Genomic DNA, 16938 nt, shown 5'->3' on the forward strand with positions numbered 1-16938 from the left:
CTGCACGTTCTCCCGTACCGACGCTTCGGCCAGCGACTGCCCCCCCCGAAGTCGCCAGGCGGAATATCACTGCTGATAGCTCGCGAAGAGGGGACCCCCGAACCCCCTTCGTTCGTACCCAGCACATCAGCACTCGCGGGCTGGCTTGATGAGACTGCTACATGTCATGCGGCTGCCTCAGAGAACGCACAACGAAAGGGATCAATATCAGTCAGCGCGGACGACGACTCCTCCCTCCGGTTATTCCTCGGCACTGCAGTTCCAAGAAGCGCATGCTGCCGAATCCGGGACAGCGGACACCCGTCGCGTGACGTTGGACCCAACTCCACTAGTTGCATAGTACACCCCTAAATGCCAGTTGTTTTCTCGGCTAAACAGCTCGGACACCCGCTTTTGTGCACGCTGTGTACGACTGCGGACCTCCCAGTTGTTCATCCCCCCCTAGACGCAGTGGACACGTGCTGCCCGCTTCGGCTTCATCGGCTCTCGCCCAGTGCGACAGTCAGGGGTCGCCAGGCTCAGTGACCTGTCTCCCCTGCACCTGGCGGGGCTGGAGTGCCGCGCCGGAGAGCCTCGGGTGCTGCCGCAGGTGGCGCGAGTACACCATGATGATGGACACTTCTGGGCGTCAGGCTGAGTTCCTACTTCTGTAGTGTGGTGTACGTACACTAACAGGTGCATCGTGGGCCACGCACACTGTGGGCGTCCCGGCTTTCTTTTTCCTCGCTACTGACACAGAGCACCCCTGATGAGGTCATAAAAGATACAAAGATATCCTTTTCGCTTCAGCAACGCCGGCCACCCCCCGGTCACCCGGAATGCTTTCCTTAGCTGAAGAAAAAAGGCAGGAGCTCGTTTCTCTTCACAGCACCATCGCTGAAGTGGAAGAGCGCTTGACGAAAGTATGAACAGCGTCGTCGACGAGATGAAGGAGAGGGTGAACACTGTCTTCGGCTTCAGGAAAGGAAAGCTATACTGAAACTGAAGCACGCGTACGCAGTGGCGGCATCCGCCGCCGCCATAGTGAAGCAAGAAGAGGCGCTTACCAACTGCACTCTCGATGAGCTGACCGCTGAAGCACGCGCGCTTGAGGCACGTATGGAGGTCGCCTCGGGCACAGCAAACGTCCGGTATACACACGGTGTGACAGGTCTCACAACTAAGATGCAGTTGCTCGCAACTGCACAGAGAGACTACGACGACGAGAAAAGGTTAGCTGCTCCTGTGCTCGAGCGGAACGTTAGAAACTTACACTTCCGCTAGAAATCTAACGAAGATTCAGCTGAGGCTTCGAGACTACACTCAAAGGCTCAAAAGGTACTGCCAATCTTCAAATGGGGCTTCCCGTACAAGACACAGCTGTTATAGTTCAATACGCCAGTTGCCTGAGCAAAAGCTACTTCTTGAGACGAGGTAAACTTCAGATTCTGTGAGCAGGAAACGCTTTACTGTGCCCCCGCGTCCAGAGCGGCTCACAGCTGCTTGTCCCGCGACCTCCCTTCTCTCAAGCAACAAAAGGAAGAAAGACGTCACAAACTTCGCGTGAGCAGCCCTGCGATCTGTGCGTCAAAAACTAGACTCCCAACGCGAGAAAACCAGGAATTGCAACTCTCTGTACAAGATGCTGTCAACGAAAAAAGTCGCATCGACAAAGAAATTGGGATTCTCCAGCTCAACCTCTCCCAGGCATCTAGAGTAGAGAATCACCCGGCAGTTATTGCTGCAGCCGCGACGCAACAGCGTGATGCGAGAAAATCTCAGGTACGGTAAACCTGAAGTTGCCAACGGCACACCCTTCACACTCCCAGAGCAGCCGAAAAACCTTGGTCAAAACTCCCCTCCGGTGACCAGCGACACGCGTGGCTTTCGCCTCTCCGGCGACAGGGATACCCCTGTGAGTGCGCCCGGAAGACCCCTGAGTGAATGCCCGCTTCAGATCAAAAGATTCTCCATGGAGGGTGCCTGTCACGCTGGCCCCGGTGACTATCAGACTCAGAGAAGACAAGACTGCCGTGGAGCGATGGTGTGTAGGGACTCGTTGGAACCGCGCACACGCGCCCTTCCATCAACTCGCAGAGTCCAGGAAAGAGACTGTCCCAGTTCCTACGTGACCGAAACGCGGTCTTCACATTTCCACCTCCCGACTGCGCGACACTGTGAAAGGCCCCTCGCTACTCAACCGACTCCGGACATAGACTTCGACGATCTCGACCTGAGTGATCTCGACCGGGAGACGCTCCCGGTCGAATCGACTAAACCGTCGTTTTCTAACACGGACCCTCTCACTGAAACGCACCCCAACTCCTTTTGTAAGACAATTTCCGAGTGACTCCGGCCCCGGCTGAAATGCGCCTTCCGCGCAGATAAAACTTCGGCGCAACCGAATTTACGGCAGTTCTTCTTTAAGCAAGTAAGAATATATTTTAAAAGCCGGGGAAGTATTCACGACAACCGTTTCCAAGGTGCGCAAACACGAGCTGTGGCAGCGGAGGAGACGGGCACGGGCCGTAACATCGTTTGTAACAAACGACGCGACAACGCGGGCCAAACTAGCTACGCAGACAAAGCAGGCGGTGAATCCCTGTAAAAGGCCGAGCCACAAAGGCCAAACTCGTCTTTCAGACTACTACCCAGCTGACTCCAGAGCGGTTAAATAGAGAGGGTTCATTGACTAGACCAAGCAGGGGAAGAGAGGGAGAAAATGATCAGCACGCTGTCCTGATCCAGGTCGCCCGGCTGTGGAACATGCGAGCGAGTTAGTGAATAGAATGTGTAGTGGCTGGTGGGCTGTATTTCTTGGAAAGCCGAAACACGCTACGACCTTGAGTGCTGGGTTAAGCGCTGCGGTAGAGGAAGGCTCCGGTACAGAGCGGCCGGAGAGATATGACCACAACGGGTGGTGATCCGCTGCTTGCCGTGAAGTCGTTTGACTGCCGACCGCCTGCTCGTCTATTTCGTAAACAACAATCACCCTGCCAAGGGCATGGCTCAGGGCGACAATCTCGGGACCTCCACCCCAGGTGTTCGGCAAGCGCATCCGGTCGCAGTACGCGCGAGGAGAGATGTTGTACTCGTACGCAGCCAGATGAACTAATCGAGAGCGAGATATCTCCTCCGTCCCTTCTAGAAGGAGTGTAGGGACCTGTGGGTCCTGTAGAGTGTCGACTGCAGTCTGCCACAGAACATCGGAGAAAGAAAGCATATCAGAGTCTGCTACACTGAGAGGATGAACATGCGCGTCTGCGCCGTTCAGACGCTATAGACACGAGAAACAACGACTCCGCGGCAGCTCTAAGGGCTGTCCCTTACTTGTCTGATAGAATGAACCATATCCAAGAAGGCATGATCTTGAAGATCTGGGTGAATGCCAAAAGAATTCCACCATAGCGACGCGGCCAGGGAAATAAACAGACAGTTTCCAGCTCCAGGGACCTGCAGACCGGCGACAAACGCATATGCTTCCAGCCTCTCGCACTGCCACGTCCTTCGAGGCCGCAGACTAACTGCAGTGTCCGTGCATTTGTCTTTTGACCAGTGCAAGTTTTACCTCTTTGGCTACCATCCGATAAGGCATGCCCGTGACCTCGAAGTGTCCTCGCATGAAACCCTGGCGAGGAGATCCACAGTTAGCTGGTGTTCCATCCAGAATGTCGGCCAAAACAACAGCCGTCAGATAATCACGAGAAGAGTCTCGCGAGCTCATGCCGGGAACAGCAAACAAGCGCCCGAACGTTAGACCATTGTGCGCCAACCCCGAGAGAACAGGAATACTGCTAAAGTTCGCGGGCCGGCGGCCGCACTTCGGCTGCAGAACACACAGGCACTACAGGGAATAACACTTTATGTGTACTCGCTGCCTGCAGTACAAATGGCACCATTCGGCGGTGTACCGGTTGACGCTATCACTACCCAGCTTCACTCTACCTTTTACGCGTCACCCCCATGACGCGGAAGACCACAGATGGTGCTGAGACCGTTCCCGAGATCGGAAGTCTTACCTGTCTCGCTTGCTGGCGTCCGCACTGTTGCAGGCTAGGACACATGGGCTTTAGTGCCAGCCCAGCACATCCCTGTAGAGCGGCCAGAAGAAGCAAAGCTGACAGGAATCCCATTTACCTTCCTCTGGAGCAAACGCTTGGCCCACGTGAGGCCTGCCCTCGCGGCGGCAGGAAGGTAACGGAGCGCTCTCCCTCTCCCGGCAATCGAAGCCCCTGACAGCGAGCTGGCCCTCGGCAGTCGAAAACTCCGTGCAGGCGACAAGAATGAAGAACCATGCAGGGGGCTCGAGAAAAGAGCGGGCAAACGGCACGGCGGCTATCGAGCTTCTTTTTCTCCCTGGAGTGCCTCGGGAATAGTGTGCCGGACACGGGTACGAGAGCGCGAATCAGCTATTCCTTGCATGCCGAGGTCGGAAGTAGTCAAACTGCATGCACTGCCGCGTTCCAACTGCTCGTGCTGCACATTTCGAACCGGCCTCAGAGTATTTAATACTCCGCTGTAGCGTGGTCTCTCCAGACAGTACGGGATTTGTAGCAGAATTGGCGCTTCCTCGCGTATCGGTCTTCTTAAGGGCGGACCCTCGAGCACCATTCAAGCGCCCCCATCTTCGCAGAGGCGTTTGTCTAAGCCCCGAGAGGTACCCCCTTCTCCAGACGAAAATACGCGGTGGACGAGACATCAACTCCTCACACCCAGTATAGCTGAAGCGGAGATTTCCTTAGTTCGCTTAACCCGGACTCTCTTGCCTCCCCTGTCGCATTCGCGGGACTGCCGTTTTTACCTTCGCCTAATCTACACACTCCTTACGTCCGGTAGCCAACGGGCAGGCGAAGTTCTCAAAGTGGCAGTTTCAAACAACAGTGCGCGGAAGATACGTGAGGATTACAGGACTGTGGTGTTTCTGCTCCGGCGAGCTGCACAGGTGAGGAAAGCTGTGGCTGTCGAGAGTGGCTTGCATAATGATCAGCCGGCTGCTCTCAATCAAAAAGCACGCACCCCGCCTAACACCGAAAAAAGCGTCGCCCGCAACAGTCCGTTCAGAAGCTTAAGAAACCCACAGACACCCGGGCACCTGCCACTTAACAACGCGGGCCAGCAGTGGGAGAGATATCGCGCTGTGGTCTCATGATGCTCTCTACCGTCTTTGCGACGCAGCTTCGCAATGCAACCGAGGGACAGCTTCCAGACGTCCCGGGTCTGCCTGGCTTCTTGATAAAGGGGTCGGGGTTTTGCCCACCTCGGCTTCTCTGCTCCGTTTCGAACCGCTGTGCGGCCAAGTCAGCAGCATCATGACTCGCTAATTTCCGCCTCATCGGACATGCTCTCTGCAGATCCCGCTACGATGGGGGCACCAAGTATTCGTACGAGAGAAGTGGTGTGAAGAAAAAACTAGCGGAGCTTCAAGAATTATAAAGTAGAGCAAGGGAAGCATTACCAATACCGTTTTCCGTCTCTTCACAATTGTGAAAGGTACACAGTAAGGGAAAGAGATGACGACGTAGGAAGAAGACGACATCGTGAGGCTAAGACGCCCTCAGAAAGGATAGGCTCCTGCTAGAATTGCGCGGAGGATGATGAACGCATGACATGCAGAACGGAGAAAAGAAGCTGTAAAGACTGGAAAGGAGCCTCATACTCCACACATTCACAGACGCTATACACACACCTTTACAACGCCTCACATTTTTTGGATGCGAATAGAGAGAAATTTCCAGTTTTCGTTTTCTTCTTTTTTGCTTCAGTCTCTTTCTCGAGTGTCCCTGCACCAGTGTCTACCGAACACCTCTCGGTTGATACTACATCGCCGCCCTTCCGTTTCTGGACAGTCGTGTTCTTCGCTTGCTGCGATCTCAACACATCGTGTGGTGGCTGCTTGAATGCCGCGAGTTTCTGCTGTGAGCTTCGCATGCGCTTCTCTTTAAGCAGTTCTTCTGTAGCTGCCGTTCTCTGCAACAAGCAGACAGAACCTCGCGGGCCGAACTGAAAAACTATCACGCGAAGCCGTACACGACTACATCTTTCTCATATACATACATATACATGAATACATACACGTATAGGGGCTGACACCATGTGCGAAGACACCACCTGAACATCATCAGTAACAAAAATGTACATACTTCGACTCACTCCACACGTCGCATATGTCTCTCTCTCTCTCCTGCAGCTACACTTGCGTGCAACGCTTCCGTCTTCCGGGAGTCAGCGCGGGAACGACAATGACTGCGGATCACCCGAGAAGGTACCGACGTATGTCTTCCCCCTAACCTCTACACGACACAGAACACTTGCGTACCCCGACTATCTGCCCGTCGCGACGAGCGACCACCTTCACACTCAGACGGCGTATCAACGTCAATATAGAAACATACAAAAACGTATACATGCACTTCTGCTCTTGTCCACGATCGACACCGCACGGCTTTCCCGGCACGCTTGAGTGCATCCAACCAAGTTACCTTCCAAAGGAGATTGCCTGAATGGGACATGATGATGCATGCAGTCACGTCCAAGAAAATGTCGTTTTTCTCCCCGAGCTAAATGGCTGAGGAACCCGACTGCAATGAGAAATGAGGAAATCTCCGGGCAATCACACAATACCTTGAAATGAGGGTTTGTAGGGTCGATAGCAAAGTCTGGATCTGAGAAAAGACGGCTGAACCGACTGTCTTCCACATCGACCTGCAGGTCAAAAACAAGACGAGAAATCCAAGGAGAGAGACTCAAGACAGGTTTTCGGCATCTTTCTCCATCCCTATCACAAATGGCGCAGCGAGAGGATCAAACTGTCAAGTCACGTCATTGTTGTTGACCGAGAACTCTTCAAAAAGAAACATGTGAGGTCTGCAAGAAAGAAACAGCGGGCGCTGAGAATTAACTGGGAAGAAGACGACTCCGGCTAGAGCAGCGAAAGAGAGGCGAGTGAATACATTTACCCGAAGGAGACGAATTCATAGCAGATCTGCACAGTGTGCCGGACTTCTCTCTGAGCACATCGCACAGGCGTGGGTACAGACGACAGAGCGGGAGGGCTACCCAAGAGGGGGCACAAGTGCAAAAGGGGATGCCTGGTCTAGATACTCCAAGAGAACAACTCCAATGGAATGATGTAAAGCTCAAAAGAAAACTGAAGAACTTCTGAAAGATATCTATACTGACCTTGAAGGACGCTTCCGCTTCCGCCTTTTCAGACGGATTCTCTGCCTCATTTCTGCCACAGCGCCGGTCTAGTTTTCGCTTCTTCTTCTTTCCGTCATGGAGTTCTGCCCTTAGGTCGAAATGCCGTCGAGCGTCCTGCCCAGAAGGAAGAGACAACATAACAACGTCCTGGAAAAAGAAAGCGGCAAACGTAGCCAAGATCACCAAGAGGAGAACGAACAGGCACTGGGTTCGACGAGAACCGCCCGCCAAGCTTGATCTGGTTGCGGCAGATGGTGTCATACTCACAGACATACATATATACATGGACATGTCTACAGGTGAACAATTAGACAAAAATAGATATATAGAGACATCGACGATACAGAAAAGACAGAGAGATAGAGATACAGGTAGACAAGATAAATATACGTAAACATACATATGGCTACATATATATATATATAGTATTGGTTGTGCTCGTGTCTATACACCCACCTCTTCGTGGCCCAGGGTAAGGAGTTCAAGTTCGGCAGCTTCATTTCCGCTCAGCTGGGGCCTCTCTGTCGTAGACTCTGCGCGTCGCTTGGAACGCTGGAGCTTCTTTTTCTTACTTTCGCCGTTCACCAGAGTCGCCGATTCAGGATCAGAAGTACCTTCATCATCCTCTCCACCGGTCCCCGATGAAAAGAGAGGAAACTGAGAACAACAGCAACAAAAGGAATGCCGATATGCACCGTATCTGCTGGGACCGAGTCTTTCTCCGCTTCATCCTTTCGTCTATATGAAAGAGGGTAAAAGACTTCATACGGGGCGGCTCCCGCTACAGCATGTACAGACATAAACAACGTGTGCTAGGAGTGCGTACACCTATGCACGTATTTCGACGTGAGATCGCGGCTACAAAGGTCACAGGCCCATGTGCGTGAGAGAAACGCTACTATAGTTGTAGACGAATGCACATATACATATATGTCCATACATACTTTCCAGTTTTACGCAAGAAGATGCGCAACTGCATAGACATATAGATACGGTCTAGTGAAAGAGTGAGAAGCAAACACATTGAGAGCCAAGAAGTAGTGGAGAGATGGCACGATGGCAGGAAGAAACACCGTCTTACCTACCCTTAGTAATCAAGACAGTGAAAGGTCAAGCCTAGAATCACACGAAGTAGAGCTATTATATATGTAGATATACATGTTTCCGTATGTATGTTACAACGATGAAAGAATGCGTAGAATGATAACGATACGTGAAGAGAGCATCACGACATGTGATGTGCTCAGGCACGACAGCTGATCAGTAGACTCTGTCCCCCTTCGCATTGTTTGATGTAGTAATGTCTACTAAATTGTCCCAGTCCTTAGGTAGCACTTCTCCAAGTCGAGAAAAAGACGGTGAACATACATCAGGAACCAGCAGTCTAATAGACAGCTCGTAGTTCACATTCCCTCTGTCTGTGGAATCGTGACGTCTCTCTGTTGCCCCTTACCTTCCGTGTCTCTTTTTTCCTGCCTTTTGTCTCTCCAAGAGAAGATCGCTTCTCCTCATCTTCCTCTTCGTCACCTTCTTCTTCCTCTCGCAAGCGCATAGCCTCGAACTGACGAGAAGACAAAGATATCAGAAGAAGCTAGTACTGACCAACACACTGATGATTTCATTCAAAGCCATCGAGGGCCGACACAACAAGCTCCAAGGGTATAAAAATCTCAAAGTAGATCGATCTATAGACATCCGATAACAGATGGATAAGCCAGGACCATATCCTGTCCTTGTGCAGATGCATATGCAAGCATCGCCTGTACTGACCTACTAGACAAGCAATACGAGGAGACAGCAGGCCACAAATGTAGAACAAGTAAAAAGATCGCGAGTCTCCTCTGAGGCCTGGTAATACAAGAATGAATGAAGTTCTTATGTACCGCTGGCATAACCTCTCAAACACACCGCGAAAGAGACAACAGGGGCAGAAAACGGAAGCTAGCTGCGAGCAGCAACGATAAGGACACAGTTCACAAGATTACCCGTGGTGCCTCGGAATGATGTTCCTTGAAGAGAAACACTGATGGTGTTGCCTACACTGCAACCTTATTCGCATGTACCTCACCTTCTTCTGTTCTCTCTTTTGAATTTGCTTCTCCTTTTTCTTCTTTTCCCTCACGTAGTTGTCCCATGCCTCTTCATCTCTGGACAGCAGTCACATGGCAACGTACAAAGGTTTGAGAAAGGCGGAGGATTCATAAGACGAATAATACATACCGATAAACCTCATAGCAACCAGGTAATCGAAAATCCGTACAACAGCCCCCTGCCGACCCCTCTGCGTGGTATTCGCGTCGACACAGCTACTTGAGAAACTGCGTACGCACAAGGAGTAAGTTCGGGGGTGAGCAACGACACCCTAAACGCCTCCCACCACTCAAATCGCCTTAGCGGCGGGGACGCAAACTAACACCAGCCTAAGGAGATGTCAATGTTTATATACGGACAGGCGCAAAGATACACATTTACGTCCACTAAGCAAAGAAGAAAGCTCCATGTATCTATACACGTATAGCTGTGAAACACGAAATACTTCTGACAGTGTTGAGACCTTAGATACCTGTACACATTTGAACATGACGTTGCCGAACATAACAACGGCAGAGGCAGCCAGAGAGGCATGGCGAGAGATGCAAAATCTGCAGGGGGTCTGCCCATAGTTGAGATTTTTAGTACCAACGTAACTTTCTATCTCTCTATTCATTCAGTTGTTCTGTAGAAAGACAAGTAATACAGGTTCTCTATATCGCCGAAGAGAAACAGGAGCATGTCAGTTCTATGACCAAAAAACAAAGCCTTCAAAAGAGAGTACTATCTTACGCTTGTGTGATACCACGAGGCTTCTTTTCCTTGATGATGAAGTCTTCGTTGGCTTCACGAGAAGATTGCTGATCCAGCGTTTCAAGCTCTCCATCGAAGCTAATGACTATTCCAGATGATGCCCCCGATGCTTTTCCGTTGTCTTTAACGTCACTTTTTCTAGATATGTCATAATCCTCTTCATCATCTTCGTCGTCTGTCGACAGATCAGCGGCATCCTGGAGACGAATCACATACAGATTTACATGCGGCTACGATGATCAAGACGCCTCACTCCTTCCGAAAGAGAAAGCACAGAGTTCTAACCAAATATATGTGTCGTGACTCTCTAGCCTACCCTGCCTTCAAGAATGTAGAAGCGGGCTACAACGTATGTTGCTACACTAGATAGACCGCCAGTGTTGGTTTACACCGTACAAAGATAGACAGACCTCCTGAGCATGTGTAGAAAGGGGGAGGCAGTGGATGCACGACAATGCCGTTCCGATGAATGTATGGGCAATGAGACCCTCACTAGGCGACCTGGAGAGAGCAAGCTATCGTAAAGGGCCATACAAAACTCAAAGCCCCAGAATGCATGTCAAAAGCTGCGATGTCTTCATCAACTTCTCGTCGCTCTTTCCTGATGTAAAGACGCCGTTTACCGCTGATAAGACAACGAACGCTGCTGCCACGAGAGATCACAGTGACGAATATCCAGTCTACCGATGAAGTCAGAAAGGAAGCAACCGAGGGCTTTTGACTTGTCTAATGCAACGAGGTTACACGGAGCGTGCGCATGTCCTCAAGTGTTTTTAGTGTCTATACACCGTACCCCGAGAAGTTGTCGCCGATATTCCTGTAAGTTTTCCTCTGTGACTTTCCACCGCTTTCGGCCCCCTCCCATTGTTTTAGAGTTCTCGGCTGCTGCTTCATCCTCTTCTTCATCGTCCTCTTCCTCTGACGAAGACGAGGCCAAGTACGCCTGGAGATCTAACTCTCGCAACTCTTTCTCTGTAAATCTATATACAAAGGAAAGAGAAAGAAACGAAACACCACACGGATAGCCACTGGTACTATCAAATAGAACCTTGAACCGTGTTGATCTCTCCGCTAGTACCTTCCAGCTTGGAAAAAACAAAACAATCTCCTCTTCCCTTGCTAAAAAGCAACTGAAAGTGAAACCAAAGCCAAAGGTGCCTACATCTGTATCCTAGCGACATCACAACGGAAGTGGTACATACTTATTTTGGCCTGTGATTTTCTCCGGGGAACTCTGCTTGAAGCCGGATACTATAAGATAGTCAAGAGATGACACATCTAGTCACGACGATAGATTCGACGACGCCGATATCTTAAATAAAAGAGATGCCGCCGTATGACATGCACGTCATACATATGAGTAATATACCAACCAATATGAAAGTACAGACATACGGGAATGTGGAGTTCATGTATATATGGTATGAGGGAAATGAAAGAACGCTTGCTCACTTCTTTCTTAGTAGCTTCGTCCTTTCAGCAGGATTTTCATCCCACGTACACTTTACTCTACTATGGCGTAAAGCTGTACTCATAGATGGTGGAGGCTCATAGCGCAGAAGAGCCGCAGCGGCTTTTTCTGAGCTCCCAAGTGTGGAGACAGAAGTTGGTTCATGAGGAAATTCAAGTTCATCCGGGATAAAGCGGAGATCTAGACCATCAACAGCAAAGGACTGAAAGAAGCATATAACACGAACGCGCGGGCAAAAGTTCTTCGTCAAAAGCAAGCAGGAAGAGGAGTCACTTGGGCCGCACACACATGGTGCACAGCTAGACATACATACATAGCAACAGAGAGTAGTAGAGATAGATGTGAACACACCCGCGTCTGCGATCGTCCTGTGGTTTGAGAGTAGAAAGTGTAGTGACTACACCGGCAAGGACTGAACCAGTCGAACGACAAGAAGAGAAGAGAAGAACGAGAGGGAGAAAGAAAGAAAAGATGCTAGGCAAGAGGAGGAAAAAAGATTCGACCGAGGGCCTACCCAGAAGTAGAAGTACGTGCGGAATTGTTGAGTGCCGAAGTTGAGGGGGGTGTACGGACGGCTACAGACACATTCTGTGTAAAAATATTATTTTGGCTCTCCTTGGACACATCTGAACGCGTACAAACGAGGGTACCTACGAGCTGGTGCAGAACCATGACTGATACTCTCTTTCATACGCAGCGTCTAGCAGCTACATCGTCGTCTGTAGATCTGTCGAGGCCACGGACAGGCACCTCTATACACGAGGAGGTATAAGCGTGTATACAAATTTGAAGTGCATTCACAGATACGCAAGTGTACCGTACTGAGCATACACGACTGAGTGGAGGTAGAAACTGTCCTATCATGACATGACTTCGCCTCAGTATCGCAGGAAGCAAAGTACCAAACTCTTGACCATGTCTGCGTCTACCCCTGTACGCACAGAGGCACAAGTATGTCACTCGGTATGCAAGAAAGCCGTTGTTACTCGAACAGACCATGATTTCGAAGAGGAAGAGAAACCACATATGCATTCAGTCATATCTGCATGTCTACGACTCGAGAACTTACGATATCACATCCATCCAATTCATCGTAGAAGAATTTTGCGGAAGCTACAGAGTTGAATTCGACCACGGCGTAGTAATACCTGAAACACGAAACCCAGAGAAGGTACCAGGGAGGTGTCATTCCTTAGGCAGAAAGACGACAGGTCGAATGAACAACACGAGGGAAGCATGCAAAGAGACGTGAGCAGCAACATCTGAAAGATAAGCGCGAGGGCAAACATGTAGGAATCATCAGGTCATCACGAACCCGCACATGACGCCCTGCCCTCACAAACAGCAAAGGCGTACGCAGGTGCATGTACACCTGAAAAACGAAATGCCATCCAATTCGAAAAACAGAAGAGAGCGCTCCAATAGAAACATTCCCTCTCTAGTGAGAAAGGCGACCTAGAGGCTGCCGGCCACGCCAGTATAACTAGCCGTGCCGGGTGTATATATAGAGGGAGACACATAGGTAATGCCATTTTAGCCATGTGTGTGCAGGGAATGCTACGCATGAGCTTTGTCGTATAGGTTCATATACATGGATACCTGCGAACAGAGGTAAGCTGCATCGTACTTTCCCCTCGTTATCTCATCGCTTGCTGAAGAACGGACTCTATATTCCCGTAGCTATTGATATCTCCTCAATCTTTAAGACCACGTGCGCCACTTACTACGAACCAATATACGAATGTGCTCAGCTCGGCGCCGTGTCAAGTAGAAAAAACCCGGCCACTTTCACGAAATGGACGTGTGTGTAGCTATTCACACTACTGTTCATAGGGTGAGATAAAAGCGTATGTGTAGCGGATACATTGTCCAACCCATACCACTTTCGAACTCGGAGACTATCCTCTGAATAGCACATATGAAAAATATATACATATATACATACGTTTCACTATGGGAGAGTTTCTGCTGCAAGGAGACATCACGCCCTTACTGAGATCTCTCTTTCTCGTATTTCCTCAGAGCTTCATTGTAAAGACGTTCCTCTTCCTCGGTGGGTTTCAAATCATCGTCGTCATCGACATCTGTATCGGAATCCACGTACATCCCTTGTTCTCTGCCCCCCCCTTCTTCTTCTTCATTTGCTTCGTCATCTTGTTCATTTTCTTGCTCAGACGCTTCACTTTCTTCCTTGTCTTCATCTTCCCCACTTGGCTCATCATCATGATCATCAGCCGCTGCCTCCTGCTTGCCTTCGGCTTCACCCCCCTCACTCTCTTCTTCTTCTTCTCCCTGCTCCTCGCTCTCTTCCTCACCGCTCTCATCCGCCTCTGCTTCTTCGTCTTCACCTGATTCGTCTTCTTCACCTTCTGATGATCGTCTGCCTCTCTCTACGCTTGCCCAGTCCTAAACCTCGCATCAAGAAAAACAACAGGTAGCTGGCATCAAGAATAAGCGAATCCAGAGACTGCATGCGGTCGACTGATTTCACACAGAAAGATATCCGAGACAACAGCAAGAACACTCACTTGTAATTGCAATGCTACTGAACTAGCTGTGCTGCCGGTTAAGAAAGACGATGGTGTATGTACATCGCAATAGGCCGATAATCAATTCAAGGTGGGACACTCCAAGCGCCTATATGCGTCGGCAGGAGGCAACATAGATGAGAGTATGTAGCTAGAGAGTACATGCAAGAATACACAAGAAAGCCATAGGAACTTCAAGGATCGGCTTACAATACACGGGCCCTTGACAGCTTCAATCTCCATTCTCTTAAGACCAAAATCAGAGGGATAAATCTTAACACTTCTGACAATATCTTCTGGTGTATTCTTTCCCCATCCTCCTTCAGCTTCTCCCTTCTTCTTCTTGTCTTCTCCCTCTCCTCCTGTAGATACACCGTTGAGACCGGCACCGGAAGACGAAGAAAGAAAATCTCGGACAAACGATCGGAAAAGAAGAAGAAGATCATCCGCACTGATATTCTCCCATTCCAATCCCATTACAGCAAGACGCCGAGAGGCCTCCTCTCCCTAGGAACAGCAAGACAGAGATGAAAGAAACGAAGATAGAAAACACTGTAAGCGAAGAAGGCGTGTTACCTGGCGAAGCCCGCCTTTCATGATCGGCAGGTGTACACACAGGAGAAAGCATCAAAAGCGAAATCGATGAAAGTCTAATGACTTTGAAGCCTGTTCTCCGGTGGAACCTATTCACAGTTGATTCTGGGGTGGCTGTTGTTCAGGTGAATCGTGAAAGTGAGGTCTAAGAAAAGTAGAAAGAGAATGAGCCAAGAGGTTGATCAAAAGACGTGGTTAAGTGATCTTCGAAGAAAGGCATGTATACGCTAGAGAGGGCAAATCCATGCCTTTCTTCGAAGCTCACTGAATGAAGCACAACGAAACAACGCAGAAGAAAACTGCAGGTTGCAAAGAGGTGAAGAAGATGCGGGCTGATGAGACAAGAAAAGAGAGGGAAAAAGATCTGAGAAATCACACATGGATGTCTACATATGGATGGAGACAAGACGGCCAGGGGCACACGAAGCACGGGTTCTCTCCTGGAATCGCCCCGTGTCTAGATAACACTCTATCTGTAGGTCCCTTGTAGGACTCTTGCCGTCTGGACATTTGGAGATCCTTTCTTTTAGCGACAGCAGTACAGCCGTGCAGTTCCGTAAAAGGATTCAGGAAGATCTATGATATTTAGATGACACACGAAAAGTAGAAACTAGATACAGCGATAGACAGAGAGTACTGCGATGTTGAAGACCGAGAGCAGAGTGTCTCAACATGGGTTCGATACCCTTATGGACGGGTCTAGACGTCAGCAGCGGGAATCCGGGGTGATCGGTCCGTGTGAGTAGACTGACCATTACGAGGCCATCACCCTCCTGATCCCATACAGATGGCCCTTCCTCTTCTTCCTCATCTTCGTCTTCTTCACTCTCAGACGAAGTAGAAGAAGTTTCCGTTGACTCATGATCCTCCTCAACCTCTTCTTCCTCCTGTGCTTCTTCGTCTTCTTCGTTCTCTTCTTCCTCAGCTTCGTCTTCGCTGCCCGCTGCATCTCCAGCGTCGCCTTCTTCTTCTTCATCCTCTTCTTCTATCGCTTTACTCGGTGCCTTCTTCTTTTGCATTCTCTTCTCCTTCTCCCCGACTTTATTCTTCTGCGCTAGCTCCTCCTCCTCATCCCCCTCGTCGTCTTCTCCCACTGACGTTCTCTTCTCTACCACCTTCTTCTTTTCCTGTTCTTCTCCCTTCTGTTTCTTCTTCGTCTTTTCACTGCCTTGTTTCTTGTCTAGTTTTCTTCCAAACTTATCGACCTTCCCCGTACCCCCTCCACCTACGGCAAAACTTTCATCGGTGAAAATCCTTGCAAATCTCTCGTCATTCTGCCAGTCTGATACCTGAAGAGAAGATCTAAAAGGACTTACACCTCCACGATTCCAGTTCTTCTTCTTGTCTCCCTCCTCCTCCTCTCCCCTACAACTGCTCGCCTCATTCTCTTCATCATCTCCTCTTTTCCCGGCTGTTCTATTGCGCTGTTGCTTCAGTTTCTCTTGTCTCACGGCTCTCTGCTGTTCTGAAAGGAGAGCGAGTTGAGATTCTTTCTTCTTCTTCCCCGGGAGAAGTTTATCTAGAAGAAAGCGACGATCCGTCTTAGCACAGAATCGCGAATCTTGAGAAGAAGAAGAGGCGGAAGAAGAAGAGGGGGAAGAAGTCTTGTTATGACATTCATGAGTCTGGTAGTTTCTTTCTGTGCCTTGTGGAGTTGTTTTCTTTCGTCGTTCTTTGATGTCTTTCGTATCTTTCTGCTGTGATTTTACACTGTCCCCAGACTTCTTTCGCCGGTCCCGCGCCATCTTTATCTAGAAATTCGGATGTGAGAGAAAACTTCAATCGGCAAAGGAGGAGACTTCAGATCCTTGTCTCTTTCTTGAGAACTTAAGGTAGATAGTGAGAGAGCTGAAAAAGGACTGAAGTTGGAAGCTGTTAGGGACCACTGCGAGTTGATTCGTCCTGACAGAGAGGTAGGGTAGCGTGAGACTAACGGCACGAATAGAGAAAAAGAAAGTTGAATGGAGTTGAAGAGAACGCAGAGAGAAGTTGACAGGAGAGGAGGAGAAGGCTGGAGAAGAAAAGACGGCTGTTGTTCAAGAAAGGCAAATGAGTAAGAAAGAGATACACTTACGTACATTGCAAGACTTTCATTGTGCTCAAATTTCACATCGATGCTACACCCCACCACAGTCGTACTGCCACGGGAAACGATTCTTCTCGTCACCTCGTCGCCTCGCCTCGGCTCCTTGTAAGAGAAACAAGATCACGTTTTCCTCCTCTCAAACCAATCATCCTATAGACAGTAGAGATGAATAGAAGGATGTTACACGAGGGTTTCAAGAACGATGTTTCTTGTGGCGGCGAATCATCAGATACTGA

The 16938-nt window shown here is 49.7% G+C and overlaps 2 protein-coding genes across 2 annotated transcripts; both read right to left on the minus strand.

Moving 5' to 3' along the window:
- Positions 1-801: 801 nt before the first annotated feature.
- On the minus strand, positions 802-4346 carry CSUI_002157 (cysteine protease domain protein). Its single transcript, XM_068062359.1, has 3 exons — positions 3999-4346; positions 3310-3432; positions 802-3172 (listed from the first exon to the last, which is right to left on the minus strand). The coding sequence occupies exons 1-3, from the start codon at positions 4110-4112 to the stop codon at positions 2672-2674; spliced, it is 738 nt and encodes a 245-aa protein (XP_067925662.1). The 5' UTR covers positions 4113-4346; the 3' UTR covers positions 802-2671.
- A 999-nt stretch (positions 4347-5345) lies between these two features.
- Positions 5346-16904, minus strand: CSUI_002158 (nuc153 domain-containing protein). Its single transcript, XM_068062360.1, has 13 exons — positions 15369-16904; positions 14233-14529; positions 13488-13900; positions 12564-12642; positions 11476-11696; positions 10817-11003; positions 10003-10220; positions 9248-9326; positions 8633-8740; positions 7636-7836; positions 7159-7326; positions 6601-6681; positions 5346-5946 (listed from the first exon to the last, which is right to left on the minus strand). The coding sequence occupies exons 1-13, from the start codon at positions 16359-16361 to the stop codon at positions 5668-5670; spliced, it is 3324 nt and encodes a 1107-aa protein (XP_067925663.1). The 5' UTR covers positions 16362-16904; the 3' UTR covers positions 5346-5667.
- Positions 16905-16938: the final 34 nt, after the last annotated feature.

The sequence above is a fragment of the Cystoisospora suis genome, assembly GCF_002600585.1.
Source record: "Cystoisospora suis strain Wien I chromosome Unknown contig_900, whole genome shotgun sequence".
Lineage (NCBI taxonomy): Eukaryota > Apicomplexa > Conoidasida > Eucoccidiorida > Sarcocystidae > Cystoisospora > Cystoisospora suis.